General features: G+C 30.6%; 1 protein-coding gene across 1 annotated transcript; it reads left to right on the top strand.

Moving 5' to 3' along the window:
• The first annotated feature begins 919 nt into the window (after positions 1-919).
• On the top strand, positions 920-12,099 carry Ana3 (rotatin homolog anastral spindle 3). Its single transcript, XM_076376217.1, is given in 32 exon segments — positions 920-1,159; positions 2,486-2,581; positions 2,583-2,624; positions 2,626-2,674; positions 2,745-2,929; positions 3,114-3,284; positions 3,465-3,613; positions 3,813-4,071; positions 4,144-4,302; positions 4,386-4,490; positions 4,551-5,072; positions 5,149-5,369; positions 5,455-5,692; positions 5,769-5,978; positions 6,089-6,295; positions 6,377-6,550; positions 6,660-6,795; positions 6,888-7,112; positions 7,208-7,469; positions 7,547-7,722; positions 7,829-8,071; positions 8,144-8,367; positions 8,449-8,742; positions 8,836-9,076; positions 9,173-9,341; positions 9,424-9,620; positions 9,700-10,433; positions 10,576-10,783; positions 10,882-11,093; positions 11,164-11,304; positions 11,396-11,525; positions 11,597-12,099. Coding segments are annotated over 31 exon segments (6,591 nt in total). The 5' UTR covers positions 920-1,159; positions 2,486-2,542; the 3' UTR covers positions 11,866-12,099.
• Positions 12,100-20,687: the final 8,588 nt, after the last annotated feature.

Raw genomic sequence — 20,687 nt, 5'->3', positions numbered from 1 at the left:
GAAAATTATGAAGTCCATAACGTTATCGACTCGTGACGAACTAATTTTTGTTTTCCTAGGATTTTTTTGCATTCTTAAATCTTAAATATGCTCGCTCAATTTTATTACGAAAAGGATCCAATATTCTTATCTGCGCGTAATATTATTTATCAGTAATACTTGTATCAAGTTTTTTCGTCAATGGCACACTAAGAAATATTTGCAAATTTGCATCTGTGCTGCAACTGCAACTTGAATCATTGAAAACTACTAGGCGAGAAATTCGAAGGCCCAAGTTCACTGCGCTGATGAGACTCAATCATCTACTATTGGTTAATTCTAAATATTATTTCAAATCTTAAATATGAAAATATTAAGTTTCGATTTTTAAATACTTTAATTACTATGAAATTTAGATAAAGTCGCATATAGTTTGCAGTACTAAATTCTCGAAATAGAAAAATTGATGTACATTCTAAAGAATTCTCAGTCCATTGATTATAATTCAAAATTGAAAACACTAATTCATGGAATCTTTGTATAAAAATGGTATCGATGTGTAAAAAAATCGTATAAACAAACATTCAGTCACAAGTCGACGACGTTATAAATTTCTTTTTATTACCATTATCCTGATGTATTCAAATTTTAATTAATTTTATTTGATCATATAATGAACGTACTCAAGATAATAGCAACTATGATCAATCTTTAAAATAGAATTATCAACTTCAGTTCCAAATTTTTGAGTTTGATTATATTAATCATTTTTGAAATTCGTTGCTATGATTGATAAGAATTTCAAATTCTATAGTATATTTTTAAAACGCATATCTATCTAAAATAATTGATAAATTTTCAATTATATTTTGTTTTTCTTGTACTATTTTCATAATTGCCATACAAAAGAGTAGCTCACTCTAGTTGTGTTTTATTAATTTAAAAAATTATTTTGTTACATAGATACAACAGTGAGTCTAATTTCATCAATAATAATAAAAATGGTGAGAGTATGACTATAATTTTTTGAATGCCTTCTACGTATAATAATACTACAGAAAGTTAGATCCTCCATGAATTAGGCTGAATTCTCTAAAAATATTGGGCAAATTAATGTAAAAAGCAATGTGTGATTACCAAAATATAAACTTTCAAATATCAAGAAAAATAAAGAATTTAGGTGAGTACATGTGGTTTTATTGTATGTGATATTAGTCTCATTATGACTTTAATAGGTATGTATTATGTATTAATTGTGAATTTACATTCATCTGAAGCCTAATATTGTACAATATCTGGGACTGGATAGAAATGGACAGAAAACGAAGCTATTCAAAATTCATTTGAAAAACATTCCCTAAATTTGTCATTCAGTAATTCGTTATCTACAAATTTAACACTATACTATTGTTCAACGTGTAAAATGAATAAATATTTGTAAGTATAAAAATAATCTTTATTTCCAGTTGCATGAAAAAACTTTAAACAATTACAATTTGTTATTCTTTTGACCTATAAAATTTTGATAATACTACTTTCTTTGACAAATCGTAAGTGAAAACGCCCTTAAAAAAGTCATGAAACGTGGGCCTGCTACTTCCCTTGCAAAGTCGTATTATATCGTGTTGATACTGCATCAAATTCGATTGAACGAATATTTCGTTGATTTGCGCGTGCGCGGGAAATTTAAATAATGGAATAGCAAGATGGGCATGCGTTCAACGTTGCACCGAGTTGCATTCATAATTTATCTACCAGATGTCGCCCAAATGCAAATATATTAAAGCTACATTCACATCGATATGTTATAATCCTGTAATATTTATAATTTATTTAATATGAAAATTCTGAGAGAACGTAATGAAATTTTCGTATATAGAAGTAATTTTATATAATTTCTTGCATTAGACAGAAATACTAAAAAACATTACATTAACTACCAGTTATTACTAACAGGTTCAAAATCACTCTCATAAGAATTTTCAAAAAGAAGGAAAAGGTGTAGTATATCCTATTTTTTGAATAAATAATGATTGAATATATAATTCCAGTTGACTAAAATTATTTATACAAATTGAACACCATAAAAAAAAGCCACTAAACTTCGCGTTAATTAAGTACCACTTTATCATTTTAAATATTCCCGCAACAGTAATGACAAACTGAAATTATTCACTTAGTAGTATTACGCAGTCGATAATCGTCGTAAGATGAATAAACGTTTAAAAAACAATTTTAAAATATTACATAAATAATTGTAATGAACAGTGTTATAATGAACTTCGTCTAAAGAAGAATTTTAATTCCTTCACACATTTAAAGCAAGTTCAGAGATCGAAATAATAAAGACAAAGTGTAATCAAAAGAGATTTATGAGGTAACCTCTACTAAATTGTCTCTTTATACTAATTGTATACAAAACAAGCAGTTTTTTTCCTTTGCATAAAATAACATCAAATAAAACAAATTTTCTTTGTAATATTCAAGAAATATTCATATTTTGTAGCTCGGTGCAGCGACGATATTTTCATGAAAACGAAATACAAGGTTTAAATTACCCACAATGCGTGCAACATTTGGCGGTGAAATATTCAAACAGATTTGGAGTCTTTAACCTAAAATGTGACACTTGGATATTACTTCAACGAAATGTCAAACATGAATGGAATATCAGCTATGCATGTTAAAAAATTAAGTAAATATAATTAATATGATTCCTTAAATAAAGTGAATGAGAAGTAACAATTTTATTAAATTGTTTCTAGGTCATAACATCGAAGAAATTCGATCGAGAGCTTTAGACAACATTATTTCAAAATACGATCTTGGTTTCGGATGCGACTGCGACGCTGTAAAAAAGGAATTAATAACGAAATTATTTAATTGGTTTTCGTTTGAAACCTACCCACAGACTCAAAAAGTTTTAGATTTATTACTTCGCTTGTTGAAGGTATTTATTAACCCTTATTCTAATTAAATGATATTTACAAAAATTATCGTAATTCTAACGTTCAAAATTTGTATCTATTTTCTGGAACAAATTTATAGAACTTAATTATATTATGTTGCTTTGCAATTCATATTTTGTTATACTTTGATTTATTAATTTTAATTCTTATTATGTGTATTATAAGGCAGATGACAGGAGTTACTTAAATGCATTTGGTAAATTAAGATTCCAAAATGAGCTTCATGAATTGAGGAGAAAGCTGGGCTCAGAATGGTATGACAAATTGAATGAAATTGAAGAAGTTGTTAGTGCAGATGTATTGCCAACAACAGCGATAGATATTGAAAATACAAAGGTTTGTAGTAATTCTTTAATACTAATCTACTTTAATACTAAGTAAATTTGATATTTTAAATATTTATATACATATTTGTCTGAAAATTAAAAAGAAGAGTTTTTAATAAAATGGTAAATTTGCTCCTCTTATGCGTTAACAAACTTTTTTGATAGAATTCTTTTCTATATTGTGTTACAGAATCCAAGCTCTTTAAGGATGGGATTTATTGATTATGATGGACATAGGACAAGAATTAAAGACAATGAATACAGCAGAAATAAAACAAATGGAACAGTGGACCGTGATTTGTCACGCAGTACGCTTACTCTCCCATCTGCCTTAGATAGGTAACAAAAATATTACAAATATCTGTGCTATTATATAATAAAAGAGTTAATATTTTGACTATAATACATTTTGAGCTGAAACATGTGAATATGTGTACTTTTATAATTTCATGTTAAACCAAAATGCAAACAGTGAATGAAAAAGTTGAAATTTAAAGCTACGTATAATTAATCGTATAGTTAATATTTTTTCTTACAGTTCAATACCATTTGATTTAACATTAGACTGTGGAGATGGGACACCAATATCAAAAACTACAGAAGGTGGTATCAAATGGTTAGTCATGCCGTGGCAACCTTTAGTCACTTCAGACAGAGGTGTTTTAGCAGCAGTTGAAGATGCTCTAAACAATAATTTAGACACAAATCTTATATTACACACGTGTCAATTTATAACAAATGTAATGATGCAAGATTTCCCAGCAGAAGTTTTTCTCCAAAGACCAGCAATAGTCTCTGTACGTAATTTAAAATTTTGTTCTATATTTACAGTGAATAGTAAAACCTGGTAATACAAAATCAAATTTCAGATATTACATAACATTTTAGAATCTAGCGTAAATGCCCTGAATATTAATCTGAGGACTGTTGTACCAATGGTATTAAAAACGTTTCACAAACTAACACGATCTTTGAGACTGCGCATTTATTATTACTGTGAACCATGTATTGCAAATAAAAAACAGAAGGTAAATATATACATATATTTTAAAATAAATATGTTTATTTTATAAATGTAAAACTATTTATTAACAAAAATTATTCTTTTCAGTTACTAGCAGAAAAATTGAGTAACAATATTTATTCATCTTCAGAAGCTAGAGATAGTCCTGATGGAGGATTCCCAGAAGCAAATTACCAAGCATATCGATCCACAGTATGTATTTTATAAAACAATCATGATTATTTACAGTTATTGACTTTGCTTGTTATTTAGGGTTCGAGTGAAAGAAGTCAAAGTATATCAGAGAACATAGATGATTCTATTTTACAACTCCAACAAATGCTTATACCAACTTTCTGCATCGATACTTTGAAATATGTTATATCTCAGTTAAGCGTTCCTATTAACCCAACATTTCCATTGAGAAACATTAAATACATAACAGATTTGGCATATGAACTGGTGCAATTACTTATTACTAGTATCATGCCAAACATTTGGCTTTGTAATGACGAAATGGCTTTGAAAACGGCTGAAAATATGAAGGCATTATTCAGCATGTTGGGAGATGTTATAGAATATTTTGGAAATTATAGTACAATAGACCACTTCAGGATAACGTATCTACACCTTATAACTATTACAATGAAACTTTTAAGCAACATTGTTCCCTTAGAAATAGCAGACATTGTTTTTCCAAAGTCTCTCAAAGCTTCAATATGTGTAGCTATAATGGATGCTCCTATTTATTTTTTATATCCCAGACTGCACTCTGTATTGCAAGAATACGGTCGAGTAAGTAGTCCCTAATTTTTATAATAAATAAAATAATTACGTCTGTTTAATTGAAATTTTCTTTGTATTAATATAGCAATTTCAAGGTAATGATGAAGTTGCATACCTTAAATTATTTGACGAAACAAGGACGATAGCAAAGTCAATGCAAGCAGCAATATCCGTAATAAAAAATTCATCTAACTCGTCTCATTCTGATATTTTGAAGACTTTATATGCTTCAAAATTAAGTTTATCCTACCACAAAAATTTTTATATTATTAAAAAGGCTATTAGATTTCTGCAGAATATACATAAGTACGTATTTCTATAGGAAAATTAGAGATCTAGTATTATCCTAGACAAACAAATAATAATAATATTAATGTTTCTTATGTTCAAGATATTCCCTAAATACTGAAGATCGCGCGTTAGCTACAAAATTGATCTTAAGTTTATTGGCAAACGGAGATATGGATATCCAATACGCGACATACCTGGAATGTCACACTTTAGTTAAAAGTATTCTGGGTGTAGATTACAACAGTGAAAGATTGTCTTGGGAAAATTTGATATTTTTGTTTGAATCATCTGTTTTGACTGAAATAATTTCTCATGGTGTGACAAATGATGATAGAAAAGTAAGATAAAATCTTAAAAATATTTACTTAAATATTTGTGACGAATTCTGTAAATAATTATTTATTCTTTCGCTAGATAAAAGAAATGTCGGAAGAGATATTAATTTATATACTAAAAGGAAGAGTACAGATGGGAGAAACTGGATGGTTAAAGTCATTAGAAGCCATTGTTCCAGTACTGCCACTTTTGCAGTGCCATGCACACCCTTCTACTCCTTTGGGCAAGTGTGTAACAAAAATCTTTGATCCTGATGTTTCTTCAAACATACAATTACCTTACATTGAGGTAATATAAGTTTTACAACATAAAGAATAAACATTCTTCATTAAATGATTTTAATATTTTAGTCATATATGTTCATTTCAATATTCTAATCAGATATGTTTATTTCAAAGCTTTTAAAAGGTAACTTGAGGTACTTATTCTCACCAGATGGTGACATTAGAGAAGAAGCTGTTTGCCGACTGATTTGGCTTCTTGGAAAAGAAAAAGATTCTCTTCAAAAATTACCGCGATTATCGTCTCTTCATGGCTTACCTCTTGGCTCACTTTGTATATTTGAACATCAAAATTTTATTAAAAAGTCGAGAGGCAATTATCAGGTTATTTATATTTTACATTCACGTATTCATGAATCTATAAAGACTTCTTTTGGAAACATTTTGAAAATGTATTTTTTCCAGAGGAGCAATTTACTGTCCGTACTCGAAATGTTGCATGAGCCAAATATTGATCCGAAAATACGGAAATCTGCGCTAGTCCAGATCAGCGTTATGCTTTCAGACAATTCCTTACACAAATTGTTTATCTCTGAAAATGGACTATCTTTAATTTTAAAAATATTTGACAGTGCTTTGGTAAATATCCTTATAGTAAAAAATACAGTACAACTCATTCATTAATATTTTTCATTAATTTAGATTGAAAACTGCATAAAAATGCAATTAATTTTTTCCTTGTTTATAGATAGAAAAAGATTTTGCTAATTATCCAGATTCTGTAATTCCAATAATCACTATATTAAATCTACTAGCGTGTACTGAATGTTCCATACGCTGTGATTTATCCAATCGTATAAACGTTCTTTCAAACATAGTCAGGAGTATGTATTAAAAAAACATTAACTAAAAAACTAATTTAATTTTAAATCTGTAAAAATGTTATAGATATTTACTAAAAAAGTGATAATTTTAGGTCTCTTTTTATTTCCAAATAATGAATGCGTCAGAATCGAAAGTTCGCAACTTTTATGCTTGCTGCTTTACAACGAATATATTATGAGATTGAGTGAAAAGTATACAGAGAACTATAATCAGTTAAATATTTCTTTACCTCATATTATCGTATCTAAAATGAAATTACCATTTCTTTGCAAATCTCATTGGAAAGTAAGCATGCATAGACGTTCAGACGTGTCTGGTAAATATATTTTATTAAATACTTCATGTACAATAATTATACATTCAAACTAATTAAAAGTAGAAAGTGAAGTAATTATTGTTTCCATTTTCTAGTTCTTCACAGTACAAATCCATTAGCATTGACATTTATCAAACAGTACTGGATATGGGAATGGAACGATGGATTGAATGTACTGTGGAAAAATTGGAATGACCTTAATGACCCTGCTATTTCAGAAAAACTAAAAATTCAAGAAAACGAATTCATGTCTTTACGTTTCAGTCTTCCTCATTATTACTGTCAACAACAATTATACAACATACAGAATTCCACAACACATGACGCAGTTTCGTGCGCACTTGATTACCTCACAATGTAAATATCTTTTTTAACATACCTATGTATTTTAAGGAGTTATTATCTGTTCATTAGTGATTGTATAATTCTTTCAGGTACATAAAATTGTATAAAATACAACACTACGAGGAAATCAAAGATATAAGCTTACTACCTTGGGAACGAACGTTCGAACGATTTTTATTTTCACATCCTGCAAGTAAAGAAGATTGTGATTTATTTGTAGAAGTTTTAAATTTCTTACAGATCTATGTTAGTATTACAAGAAATGGTATGTTTTAATATGAAATAATATTCATATAATTATTATAATTCATAGAATTATAAATTCATATAAATTAAAGTCAAATGATTTACATCTTTTCTTTACTAATTAGGGAAAAATATATGGAACAGTAAGATAATGAGGAATATAACGAAATCACTGGCAGAATTGTTTAGAAATTCAGAGCTGGATAATCAAGATGTACATCAATCTATATTAAAATTAGCTCGTACGTGTTCAGCAATAGAACAAACTGAGGAGTCTAGTAACGAAGATCAGGATGTTTCCCTGCACTTTATTGAACTCATTGTTTCTACTTTGTGTTTTGGAGACCAACAGCATTTTTATAACTTAGGTAAATTTACTATTTATTACATAAGACAGACTTTTTGAACTTAAACTGGATTATAATTTTTATTTCTTATAGCATATCTTGACTGGCTACTGACTTGCTTGACTTATTTAATTGGGAAATGTCAATGGACAAATTACAAAAATTTGTTAATATCATTAGGAAATACATTAATTGAATTGATTATTTCCTTTCATGGAGCTGGAACTGTCAGTTTTATGGGCTTATCGATAACTAGAAACTCTATAATATGCCTTAATCATTTGTTATATCAGATGCAAATAAACTTTAATAAAAATGTAAATACATTTTATTAGGTACTTTTATATAATATGTTAATTTATTGAATTTATATTTAACTCTTCACCAATTTTTCTCAGACTTTTGCAGTTTTCTGGTACGAAGAAGGTCGCACATTGAGCTGGTTGCCTATGCTATGGGAAAATCGAGATCCTCTAGTTCGAGCATCAGCTTTGCAATTGTTAGCTGGTTTAGTGAATAATTTGCACACAGCTTCTCAACTTTTAAATGCTATTACATTAGCACCAAGTGAATTGTGTCAGATACTACTTCAATCTATTGCTAGCAGAGAAGAATCGTGCATAGTTAGAGAACAGGCATGCATAGCATTCAGCAATTTGGTGAAAAATTGCAACTCCATGACTTTTCAGTATGTAAGTGAAATATTTCAAGTCATAAAAATAATAAAATATTTTAATTAATACAAAATACATAAACATAACATATTACAATGTTAATTTATTTAGATGGATTCTTTAAAACCAAACACTATTTTAATCTATATAGAACAGAGTAACACGTATTACGAAATTAGCATTTTATGCTCGAATATTTTTATGTATACAACCTTAGATTGTGACAAAATTGATAGTCAGGAACAAGAAACTGGGAAAGCCCTATCTATTCACAGTATGCAATCAAGCTGTATCTCATCGGTACCGCGTACAATTTCATGTCTATATAATTGTCAGGATGAATTGCAGCCTTGTATGTATATTCAATATCATTAAAATTTCTTGTGAATTTAGAAGCAAGTTTTTAAATTTATTTTAAATGCATAATGTAAATAACAGTTCTATTCAGTTTCAGTAAAAGATTCAGGCACCATAGATACAAATAATCATCTACAATTGATAGCAACACCGTCGCTAATAACGGCTGCTTGTAAATTGTTAAATAATTTGGTATTCGTAGGAAAACAAGAAGTAGTGCATCAAATTTATGAATATTCTATAGACAAATACTTATTTGGGTGAGTTAAAAAAGAGAATTGAAAGATCAGTCACTTTTATTATATTTTGTTAAATTTTGTACACATACTTGTAATTTTTCAGATGTATCAACGAAATTCCAAAAGATATTGAAACTAAAGAAAATTTCACACATTATTGTGATATTTTGGAGATGTATATCAGTATCTGCACAGTTTTAACGAATTGTGTTACAAACAGTAACGAATTCATTTCCAATATCAATTTTTCTCCAGACTCTATTTATACTCTACTTTGTTTTTTAAACAGTGACTTATATCGTAAGTTAAAAATACGTACATCGAATAATATTATTTGAGGAATCTTATTCAAAATCAAATTACAATTCAATTTATATAGGTATTGATACCTCGCAACTTGTGTATCTACGAAACAAACTCTGGACAGAGATTTTCAATTTCATAGCTATACTCTCGTTAACCGACAGTCAGCATTTTGAATCACTGCAAGCCGCTTTAGAATTATGTGGACCTGAAACAGTACTTTCATCCATCTGCTTTGCAATAAAAGATTCTAACGTTGAGCTTCGTATGAGTGCTATAAGTTGTTTAGCATTTTTACTTTCACAAGAAATTCAGAAAGAGTCCTTAGGAAAAACCAACGTCTCATTGCAAACAGTAATAGACTCTACTTTAACGCAAACGTCGACTGACCATAGGAATCATTTAAGAGGAGTTATATCAGATGTGAATAAGCTCTCTTTAAAAAATGCAAATGTACATTCGAAAAAATCAAGTGTAAATGAAGACGTTCTTATAACTTACGACAAAACGGCGAATCGTGACATTGAAATCGAAGAAGTCACAATTGGTGAAGAACTTTGTACTGTTTTGTTACATCTGTTCATTGCTCATAATTACAACAGGTCGAAAAAGAATCGCAAATTAATTGAAGACAAGGACTTAATTACAAGCGCACTTACCAATTTATTGTGCGTGTCGAATACAGCTAAAAAGATAGCATTGGAGGAGAATTTACCTGAAACAATTCTAATGATATTGAAGGAATTGTATGTACGATTAAATTTGCAGCCTTTTGAACTTTTTAAGAATCAAATGGATAGAGAAAGGAAGGTTAGTTTTTTTAATATTACAGTGTGATTTTTTAATTGTATAGTTAGTGAAATAATGTGCAAATATACTTACTTGTCATACGGAATTTCCAATAGTGTCTTCGTAGAGTGTGGTAAAAAGTTTTCCTCTCTTTTTTGCCCAGATTCCTCCTCCACTACTGCATGACGTAAATGGTATTTTAATATTGTTAATGAACTTTATGTACGGTAGTACGCAAGTTAAAGAGATCCTAACAAAATGTGGATTGGCTGATGTATTACACAAACTGTGGGCTTGGATAGCATTAAACAAAACTGTTTCTACCACTGCTTTAAAAATGCTAGCAACCTATACTACAAGGTGTACTACAGGTGCTACTAAAATGTTTCATACATATTTAGCTATACATACTATATTAACAAAGAAAAATAAAATTAATTCTACAAATTCAATTGTATACATTTTACAGCAGCACAGTCTTTAACCCTAACGACCACCTTACCAGGAACAGGACTCAGAAGGACTCCCAATACTCTCGCTTTAATACATGTTATTATACAATTAATTTGTAAAGAGATAGAGAAAGCTGGACAACTGTTTGATAATCACAAATTGCATTTTGCGTTTCATATTCTTCGAAATGCAGTGCATGTCCACGAATGTAGAGTATCAATATCAAAAGTAAGTCAAACATTAGTTTTAAACATAACTTTATAGTAAAAGTATGTATTAACTGAATAATATCTTCCAGAGTAATCTTCTACAGTTTTTTACAAAAATACATCCAATTACTACCAAACGGGTAAAACCCTGGTCCCTCATAGAACTGTACTGCTTAGAATTCTTAATTGACTTCACTTATTACGAAGAGGGTCAGCTATGTGTCCCGAAGGTGAATAAAACATAAATTTTTATTTTATGCTTCTTTTTGTGTTTAATGTATAAATATTTAAATGAACATTATAAATATTTGAATATTTCAGGCTGTCGATGGTCTGGACGTTTTATTTCAATTGTCAAAATGTTCTTCATCATCTAGCAGAATTCTTGCAATTTCCATATTGCGCAATCTAGCATTTAACACTACAAACAGACCACGATTACTGAGTTCAGGTAAGATGTCTATAAACGCTTAAATATGATGAAGTATTCAAGTAATTTTATATTTTACGGATATATTTCAGTGGAATTCATAAACGTTCTGCACGATGTATTTAAGAATGGCTCTCTGAATGAAATTAAAGTAGCTGGTTCTATGTTGTGGTCTTTGATTGCGAATAATCAGAAGGGAAAATTAATTATTCGGAGCGCTGGTTTCTCGCAAAGCATTCAAGAAGCTTTAGGCAAACTTACACTATTGACTATGGATGACAGAGAACAGGAACAAGAGTTAGTTAAAATGTTACAATACGTACTGAAAATACTGAGTCCAATGGATACTAAAAACGAGTAAATACAGATTAAGATCTGGGTGAATAGGTAAGAAAGATTGTATATATAAGTAGATTTTAGTTTTTTAATATCGCATAACATCGACATAATTTATACTATTTTTTTACGAATAATGTCCAATATCAATTTATTGTAATAACTTACAAATTTTTAAATCTACGATATATAGAAGACAGTGAAGTATATTTCAAGGAATTATACATATTTTTATAAATATCAAAGCAAATATTTTTCTAAGTAGGGTAATTTAAAAACTAGATCGTTATTTATTAATTTCAATTTTTATTAAATGATTCATTTTTAATATAATTTTAATTTCGTATTTATAAAACATATTTAATGAAATATGTAGATATTAAACAATAAATCTGAAATTGAAGTGACGTTTTACGAATTGATTAACGTTATTTAATTAATGATGTCCATTGCTTTACGTATTAATTAATATAACATGACATTTAGGTATAAATCAATAAAGATGGAATTTTACTAACACAGAGTCGTAAAAACTCATGATTTACGCGAAACTATAATTCACAATAGTAATTAGATGATAAAGACAGAATCAAGTGAATATTTATTAGTGCAAATTTATGCACAGTTGAAAAACTGATTAAATTAGTATGTAATTATTTGCGATAGAAAAATAATTATATATAAATTGTCAAACTTAGCTAATAAGTTATTAAGTAACTTATAAGATAAGAATCTAGCTTACAATGGACATTTTATGGATACTAATCAATTATAAACACAAAGTAATAAGTAAAGAAAATGTCAGCATTAAGCATTTCAAAGCAATCAAGGCTGAACGTATCAATGTAATCTTGTTACATAAATTAATTATTGGTTGCATAAAAGTTGCAGAAAATTATTGTTATATTAACAGACTTAAATAGCGGATGTTTCATTAGTGACTGAAATTAAGCAGAAACAGACCTGAAGACTGATCAAAAGTTGATAAGAATAGATTTTTACAGATGAAGACTAACAAATAAAAGTACAATAAAATTCATTTTACTAGCAATATAAATTTTTCATAGGAGTAACACAATACAATGAGTTTCGTGTTAATTGATAAATGGGTATATCTTAAAATAAAGGTGTTATTTTGATGCATCAGTGATTTTCTCCTGAAATAAAATTTATAACTACATACATCTTAATTAAGTTAATTAATGTGCATTTTATCAGTTGAAACGAGCTATCGTATCTCAAAGTGAGTGAAAAATAAGTTTTTGAAGATGCAACCAAAGATGAAACATTAGCATCCAATAGGTCAGATATCAATATTCCTCCTTTTAGAATTCAAGCGTTTGCTGATGGTTGCCTTTTTCAGAACGATAAATTCTCACGCTCGGTTGATTATCGTGGTTTGCAAAAACCGGACTGTCCACGCTTCCGTAAAAGGAAGATCGTGTATAACTCCGTATGGCAATATCTCCTCTGACATCACAGCCATGTCCTCTGACACCTGTACTCATTGTAAATCTTCTGAAAGAAGCCAAAGAATCGTTTGCGAAACATACCCGAAAAATTGCTTTTCGGTACTTAAGCAAACCAATCTAATTATCTAATTATCACTCTTGAGAAATTCTTATAATAGTTCTTCAAAAGAAGAAAACAATAAACAGTCACATCGTAACGTTTTTCAAGCAATGCTCCGTTGTTTTGTAATTACCATATTGAAATTGCAGTTGTCTAAAAACTACAATTTAATTAACTTCTTTTGATGTGCAAAACTTTATATATTAGCTGATTTGAATAAAAATAGGCTGTAGCATTAAATAATTGTTTGCATCCTCTTGGTTCTGAGATATTGAAAAATCTAAAAAGGCTCTTCACAAAGTCTAAAAAAATGGATATTAATTCTTGAAATGTTTCGAAAATGTTTTTAAAATTAAGAATGACTGTGGATCATATCTATTAAATTATATATAATGATATTTGTCAATTATTCTCGTTGTTAAATTTTTGTTATAAACTTCTTTTGTGAAAAAGAATAATCCTAATTAATATGTAAAAATAGACCATCTAAAATTTTACCTAATCAAGATTGTAAAAGGTTGATGTTACCTCAATGAATTCTCGTCTGCATTGATAAAAATAGCAATTTCATTTCCTTGGCTGCTATTTTTGCATTATTAAAAAATATGAGAGAACAATGCTATTTTTTTACTAGAGTCCATCTGAGAGAATCTTAATTTTATGCATTCCATTAATTACGAAACTTCAACCATTGAGTAACAGCTTAGACAAATAGGAGTAACGATCCATACCCACGCATAAATTTTAGGTTTTTACACGTTCGTGCGTCACACATCGCAAGAAAAAAGAGAAACGATGAGCCAGATGGTGCAGAACAGGAGGCTGTTGTGGAAACAGTCTCTATTTTTATTCCTTGTTTCTATTATTTTCCATAAGAATCTCTCACATCTTCCAATTTGAATACATACAAAACAATCAAATTTCTTTTATTGTTCTTTTTCGAAGCAAAGACATCAATTCTGAATACAACAGCCTTCTCAAGTATTAACTTCTCTTGTCTACCTTACAATGGATAGTAAAAGGTGGTTCATTAGTTTAAAAATCGGACATTTTTCGATCGAGCATAATTCTTCCATTCAGTTAGTACCATTTTCCCTTATCGTTGAAACAAGTCATTAATAAGAAATAACAGAAAATAGTGTGAAGAAATGATTTCATACCTTTTTTCAGTGGAAGATAAATGTTAAGAAGCATTCAACTTTATAATCTCCAAAAGAATTTTATTCGTATTTAAATACTGTCAAAATGTTCCTGAAATGAACTAAAAGTTAACTGAATGAATGGAAAAATACCGTCTATGCATATTTAAAAATAAGAGACAAATTCTTCAACAAAAAAGTAATTGAAAAATTGTAGCAGACAACGACAGGTTGTAGTTAAGGGGCAAAAAAGTATCTGCACTAAATTTAGATGTCGTCAATTTATAAAAATAAAAATATACGATCCATAGGAGGACAGAGTTTTTCGAATATTCGGTATTCAACACTGAATAAAAGAAATTTTTAGCTTGAAATGATAAACTTCTTTTATGGAGATCAAAACATATTCTGATCACAATAATAATGTTATACGAAAATAACATCACATTTGCATTTATATGGACTGAGTGAATTAGAATGTGATTAATTATTCTAATTATTTAACAGAACAACAAATAATAAAAAATGGGTAGTTAATCAAATATTTTAAATAAGTAAGTAGGTATAAATTAATAATAATATATGACACAAAGATGGGTATAAGTAATTAAAAATATGATTAAAACAATATATTTATACGAATAGAATTTTTATCATGTAGAATGTAGTTGTTTAAAAATTTAAAAACGTATAGATTTTTAATGAAATTGTTTTTCATACTTATACTATTCTTGTTATTTAAAGTATAAAATGGTGAATACTAGAAAAACAAATATTCTACTATTCGAAAATTTTCTTGATTGAAATGAAATATTTTTCATTTATTTTATGTGGTCAAGTATAACAATATAATTAATTTAAAAGGATGCCAGTTCCAAAAATAATACATACGGATTTATTATATGGGTGGAAATAACGTAAGCTTAGATTTAATGTGCTAGTTTATTCTGGGGAATACCCTGGCTCCATATAACAGAACTGCATTGTGTAACTATCACCCGCTATCAGCAATAAATGTGACATTAAATTCTTATTACAATCGGAAACAGTTAATAATAATTCCTTTAAGCTAGCGATAAATTGGCTATTACATATGTGCTCTTAACTTCGCAATCAATTTTCTCTTGTAATTTCACAGAATAGTATGACGCCAGTGTCAGCGCACCGAAGAATATTTGAGATACAATTATTAGAAAAAGTTAAATAAATTATTTTTCGTGAGCCTCGTGAGAAGCTGCTTCAACAATTAGAACATGTAGGATAGAATTAACTTACTACACTCACATGCACAGAGTGAATCTGTAAGAATTATTACCCTCTCCAATGTCTTTGAGATCATGAAGATAAGAGAAACAAATTTTAAAGTAAAGTCATTTAACGCAAAATGTATTATCATGTGGACACGAAAATTGCTTTACAAGTGGAATCAATTGAATGATGTGAAGAGACTTTGGGGACTAAGATTTGGAGGTATTTAAAGTATCTTGTAATTCTTACTGATCCACTCAGTATACATAATAAGAGTACCATTTAATAAACAGAAGACAAGAGAGGCGTTGACATCCTCAGCATCAATTATTCAAAGAAACTAACACCTTTTATTTATAAGAGAAATAGAGAAGAAATCAAGAAACAGCCAGACTCACATAGTGTACCCAGATACACTCTAGACGCATAAGAGATTCTAAAAATCACGTGCCTGTGCACGCGATAGGATAAGAATAGATCACAACGACATTTCAGAAGTAATATATTCCATACCCCAGACCGAACAGTCTTAAAATAAAATTGAATTATATTATTGGCTGTTCAGGATAAATACCATAAAAAAATCAACAGAAAACCATTGTGAAGAACTGTTCATCAATCACGCTTGGAATCCAAGGTACTCGATCCAATCAGCGTCTGCTAAGAGACCAGGTCAGTGAATCCTCTTCTTCTTCGAAAATGCTTGTTACAGGATGTTAGTTCATCGTATATAGAGGAGAGTTGGGATGAGAAAGGGATTATTTTTTAAACAATGGTTACACGTTATTGTTACGCTCGCTATAATTTGAAATTAGTTAAAGGGGACGAATTTTATTTGCATGCACTGTTAGTTATAATTTTTGATAAGGCCAAAATGAGACACTAGAGCATTTAGAACGTCTATTCAGTTGATGAGAAAGTGTCTCATGCTATAAACTCACTAGCAAATAACCAGTGAGGCTATATCGAGGAAACAATGTACTCTTCTTACACTTACTCTGTCTCAAGTGACTTTTTCTAGCTTTACATAATACAGTAGAATCTCGATTAATCAAAGTAAAACGAGTATTAAACTTGGAGGGCCCTCTTGTTAACTAATTTCATTATTTTCAGTAGGCTGCTATTAAGTCATAGTTCAAATTTTAATTAAAGTTCTACTGCGCCCTCATTATCATTGCCCCGAATAAACGTAACTCTAAATTGAAATAAGACTAAGAAAAAGAAAATATGAATCGATAATTCGAAGAAGGGAATGAAAACCAAAAATCGAAAATTAGGATTCTGTCGCTGATATGTAATATGTTAAAGTTTTGCCCTGTTTATCAGTCGCAAAAAGAAGTAGAAAAGATACAGAAGCAGTCTCCAAGGTGCCAAAACCTTGCCTTGAAATTTACATTAGTTTGTCAATGCGAAAAAAATTCGGGAATTATTTCCTTCTTCAGACTGTTACCGTGTTTTTGGACTTAAGTCCTCTTAAAACTATTCATTCAATTGAGACTTACTTAATCAAGTTCCTATTTTACATATGAACTGTTGAAGGTGAGTTGAAGAACAGAACAAGTCCCAAAACTTATACATCTATGCACTTTACACATCTAGGTCTAAGTGATAAATCCAATTATTTTCTCTTTGATTTAATATCTATACTTTGGCTTTAGAGTCCAGACATAGGTACTTTTGAGATTACTTGAAAATGCCGAATTTTGGACTTACACTGTTCTTCAACTCGTCAGTTCACATGAACAGCTCACAAAAATTCGAAATTTTATTTCTATTCCCAAACCTCCTACAGTGTCGGACCTACATTGAACAATGTGCAGCATGTTGATTAGTATTCCGCGAATGACCAATACGTTGGTCGTTAATTGATCATTATTTGGTAGCGTGGGTGGGCCGCGGTTATGCGCAGCTATCCTCGTCGCCTCGTCCAGACCGAACTTGTAGACATGGTCGTGCAGAGAAAAGACGAGGATTTAAGGCTGTCGCACACTTAACAGTACCAAACCAACGTTTACATATTCACATTGTTATATTTGTGACTATAAGGCAAAGTACTTATGTCACATTTTAAAAAAATTGGAGGTAAGGCTTTAATTGGAATCTAGAATATGGCATTTACATTTTCAGGAAGAAGAAAGGTCAATTAGAGAATTGTTTCACTTAAAATAAGGGCCCAAGAAGACACAAGTCCATAAGACAGTGTTGAAGTTTAAAACTTTAGGCGTTAATACTTTTAAAGCAAAGATATATGACTTAGGTCATTTTGCCTCATTTTCATAGATAGATATACCTACAGAGTGTTTCAGATCTCAATCGACAAATTTTGCCATGTTTGAAGAGTCCTTCTGTGCAAAAGAAATATACAAGGTGTACCGAAAAAAGTATTATAAATTGTTTCTCAGAATCTAATAAAGAAATCTAATAAATCAGAATCAGACCAGAAAATCTAATCGAATTCGATTTTATTGGAATCTAATGTAATTAAATTTTACTAGGATCTAGTATAATTAAATTTGTTTAGAATCTAATTTCAAAAAATTGTTCAAGTAAGTATTACTCAGTTTAATTAGAGCTATCTAAATACAGGTCCAAATGAATGATTATAATTAAAAGTTAAGTAGCTTGAATACATCTGATTACTTGTAGTTTATACTACTTTCTTCTCTCTTGAAAATGAAGACAAATCGACCAATAATGTATGTAACATTATTCACTCAGAATGACCTCTGAAACATGTTGGCAAACTTTGTCGATTAAGATCTAAAACATCCCATAGAGCTGAAATATTTAGGTGCGTCTACCTATCCATAATAACATCGATGCTGTGCTGTTAAGCTATGCCTTCACTGAAGCAACAAGGAGAAACTTCTTCCTATCTTAAAAAAGTCATTGCCTGTTGCTAAACATTTCTCCAGGTTCCTTCATGTTTCTGCTGCCAGCAACAAATGTCGCTTTGAAATAGAAACAACCTAAATACTTCTTGCATTATGCTACTTCAATGTGAACAAAATATTTCTACAAGTGTCTTTGTTTCTTCAACGAAGCATAGCTTTAGGAATAGATGAACGTCTCTACATTTGAACTGAGTACCTAATATTTGTAGCCAAATGACAAAATCCTATGTCACTTTTTAGGTTTTTTTTTTAAATTAAGATATGTAGTCTTCCATGTGTAAGTGTCTAAACGAGGTCTACCACTTTGTAAAAGACTATACCCATATATCACCTAGTTTAAGTAAAATAATAGCTGGCAATTCCTGAAATGTTCATGGAAGAATATGACCATATAGATCTTGCAGAAGTTTCCCAAGTAGACTTAAGCAGACTTTTGTAAGATCTACTACAGACTTCCATAAAATGAACAAAGGTAGCCTGACTACAGTAAGACCAGCATTGCTAAACCTACAAAGTCGACTCTTACAGTTTCTATTAAACCCAGGCCTGTTAGACCACTTAAGTAAATTCTCCAAGAAACTTCAGTAACTTCAGCTCAACATTTGTTCCGCGTAGCTTTACCTAGCTTTAGAATCTCTCTACCGCAAACAGATGAAATCCCAACATATCAGGTCTCGCTATCTGGCTACAAATATAATAACGCGAATACGTCAACGTTGGTCTGGCTCATGTGCTGTTAAGTGTGCGACAACCTTTAATGAAAGCTGGCGCGCGGAGTGGGTATTGTGTTCCAGCGCGGCTGGTCACGTGTCCGTCAGATGGATTTGCGTCAATGGTGACCTCCGCGTTCGCGTATCCGCCATTCCGCGTCCCCCGTCCCGCGTACCCCATGGGTCCTGTCGAGAGACCCGTGGGACCAGCGCGCAACGAAGATGAGGTAAGAAGGCCTGGCTCGCGGAACGCTGCAAGGAGGAGCGACCACCGTGAGAAGGAAGGGTTTGGGTGAGGAGAAAAGGGCTTTAACCCATTCACCAGCAGGATGCGAGATACAGTTCTGCATATCAGAGCCAGGCTAACGCGAGTCCAGTCTTTTCAGAATTCAGTTTTCTACTGGGTCTTATTGCTTTCTCTTCATTTTGTTAGAGTAATAGGAATTTGGTTAAGCTACGTTATGAGTGAAGGCAATTTGGTAGTATGAATTACTGCGAATACTGTGTTAAGCAATGGGTCGTTGCGTTTGCTTTTGGGTTCTCTTGGGAAATAATGAAAGAGGACTTGGGTTACTCTGGTTCTGAGGTACGGGGTTAGTGTTGCAAACTAAAATATGTTTCACTGAGAGTGATGATTCCTTAAATTTAGATATAGTTGTATGTAAAGTAGTGTGAAGATCTTCATTTAAATTTAAGATACATTCAGTGCCCTTATGGGGGTATTCTAGTCTAGATCGCAATGTATTGCTTAAATGTCCTCTGCAGCTTCGTTTGGTAGCGTCTAAGAAGAAATCCAATCTTTTAGGATATTCTAGCATAACTGAGGCTCTATTTCGTCAATTTTACTAACAACGAGTAATGTTCTTAAGGTCCTCAATTATTTTTGGTTTGTTGACCGATACCCGAGATTGAACGAGATCCCATAAAAAAAATAGTCTAATGGAGTTAAATCATACTATCTCAAAGACGAATTGATATCATGCAAAAATTATGGAGGACATTTAGCGATACTGTTTTCCATGCTTAATGGCACGGAACGTACTTTACATTTAAATAAATATTTTCACAATCCTTTACGTACAACTTACTTTATATCAGTTCAAAGATCTAGTATTCTTTACGAAAAACCCTTTATGAAGCTCCAGTCTTCGAAAGTTCAAGGGTCGAGCTTAAAGATTGTGTCTTTGAGACGAATATCGTATGAAGCTCAAGCTTTTGAAGCTATAAAGCTGAAGATTTGTATTTTGTTGTAAGGGTTTGTACCGCGATTGCTGATTACGAGAT

The sequence above is a fragment of the Calliopsis andreniformis genome, chromosome 4 (assembly GCF_051401765.1).
Source record: "Calliopsis andreniformis isolate RMS-2024a chromosome 4, iyCalAndr_principal, whole genome shotgun sequence".
NCBI lineage: Eukaryota > Metazoa > Arthropoda > Insecta > Hymenoptera > Andrenidae > Calliopsis > Calliopsis andreniformis.
This window is presented reverse-complemented; position numbering and strand designations above follow the sequence as displayed.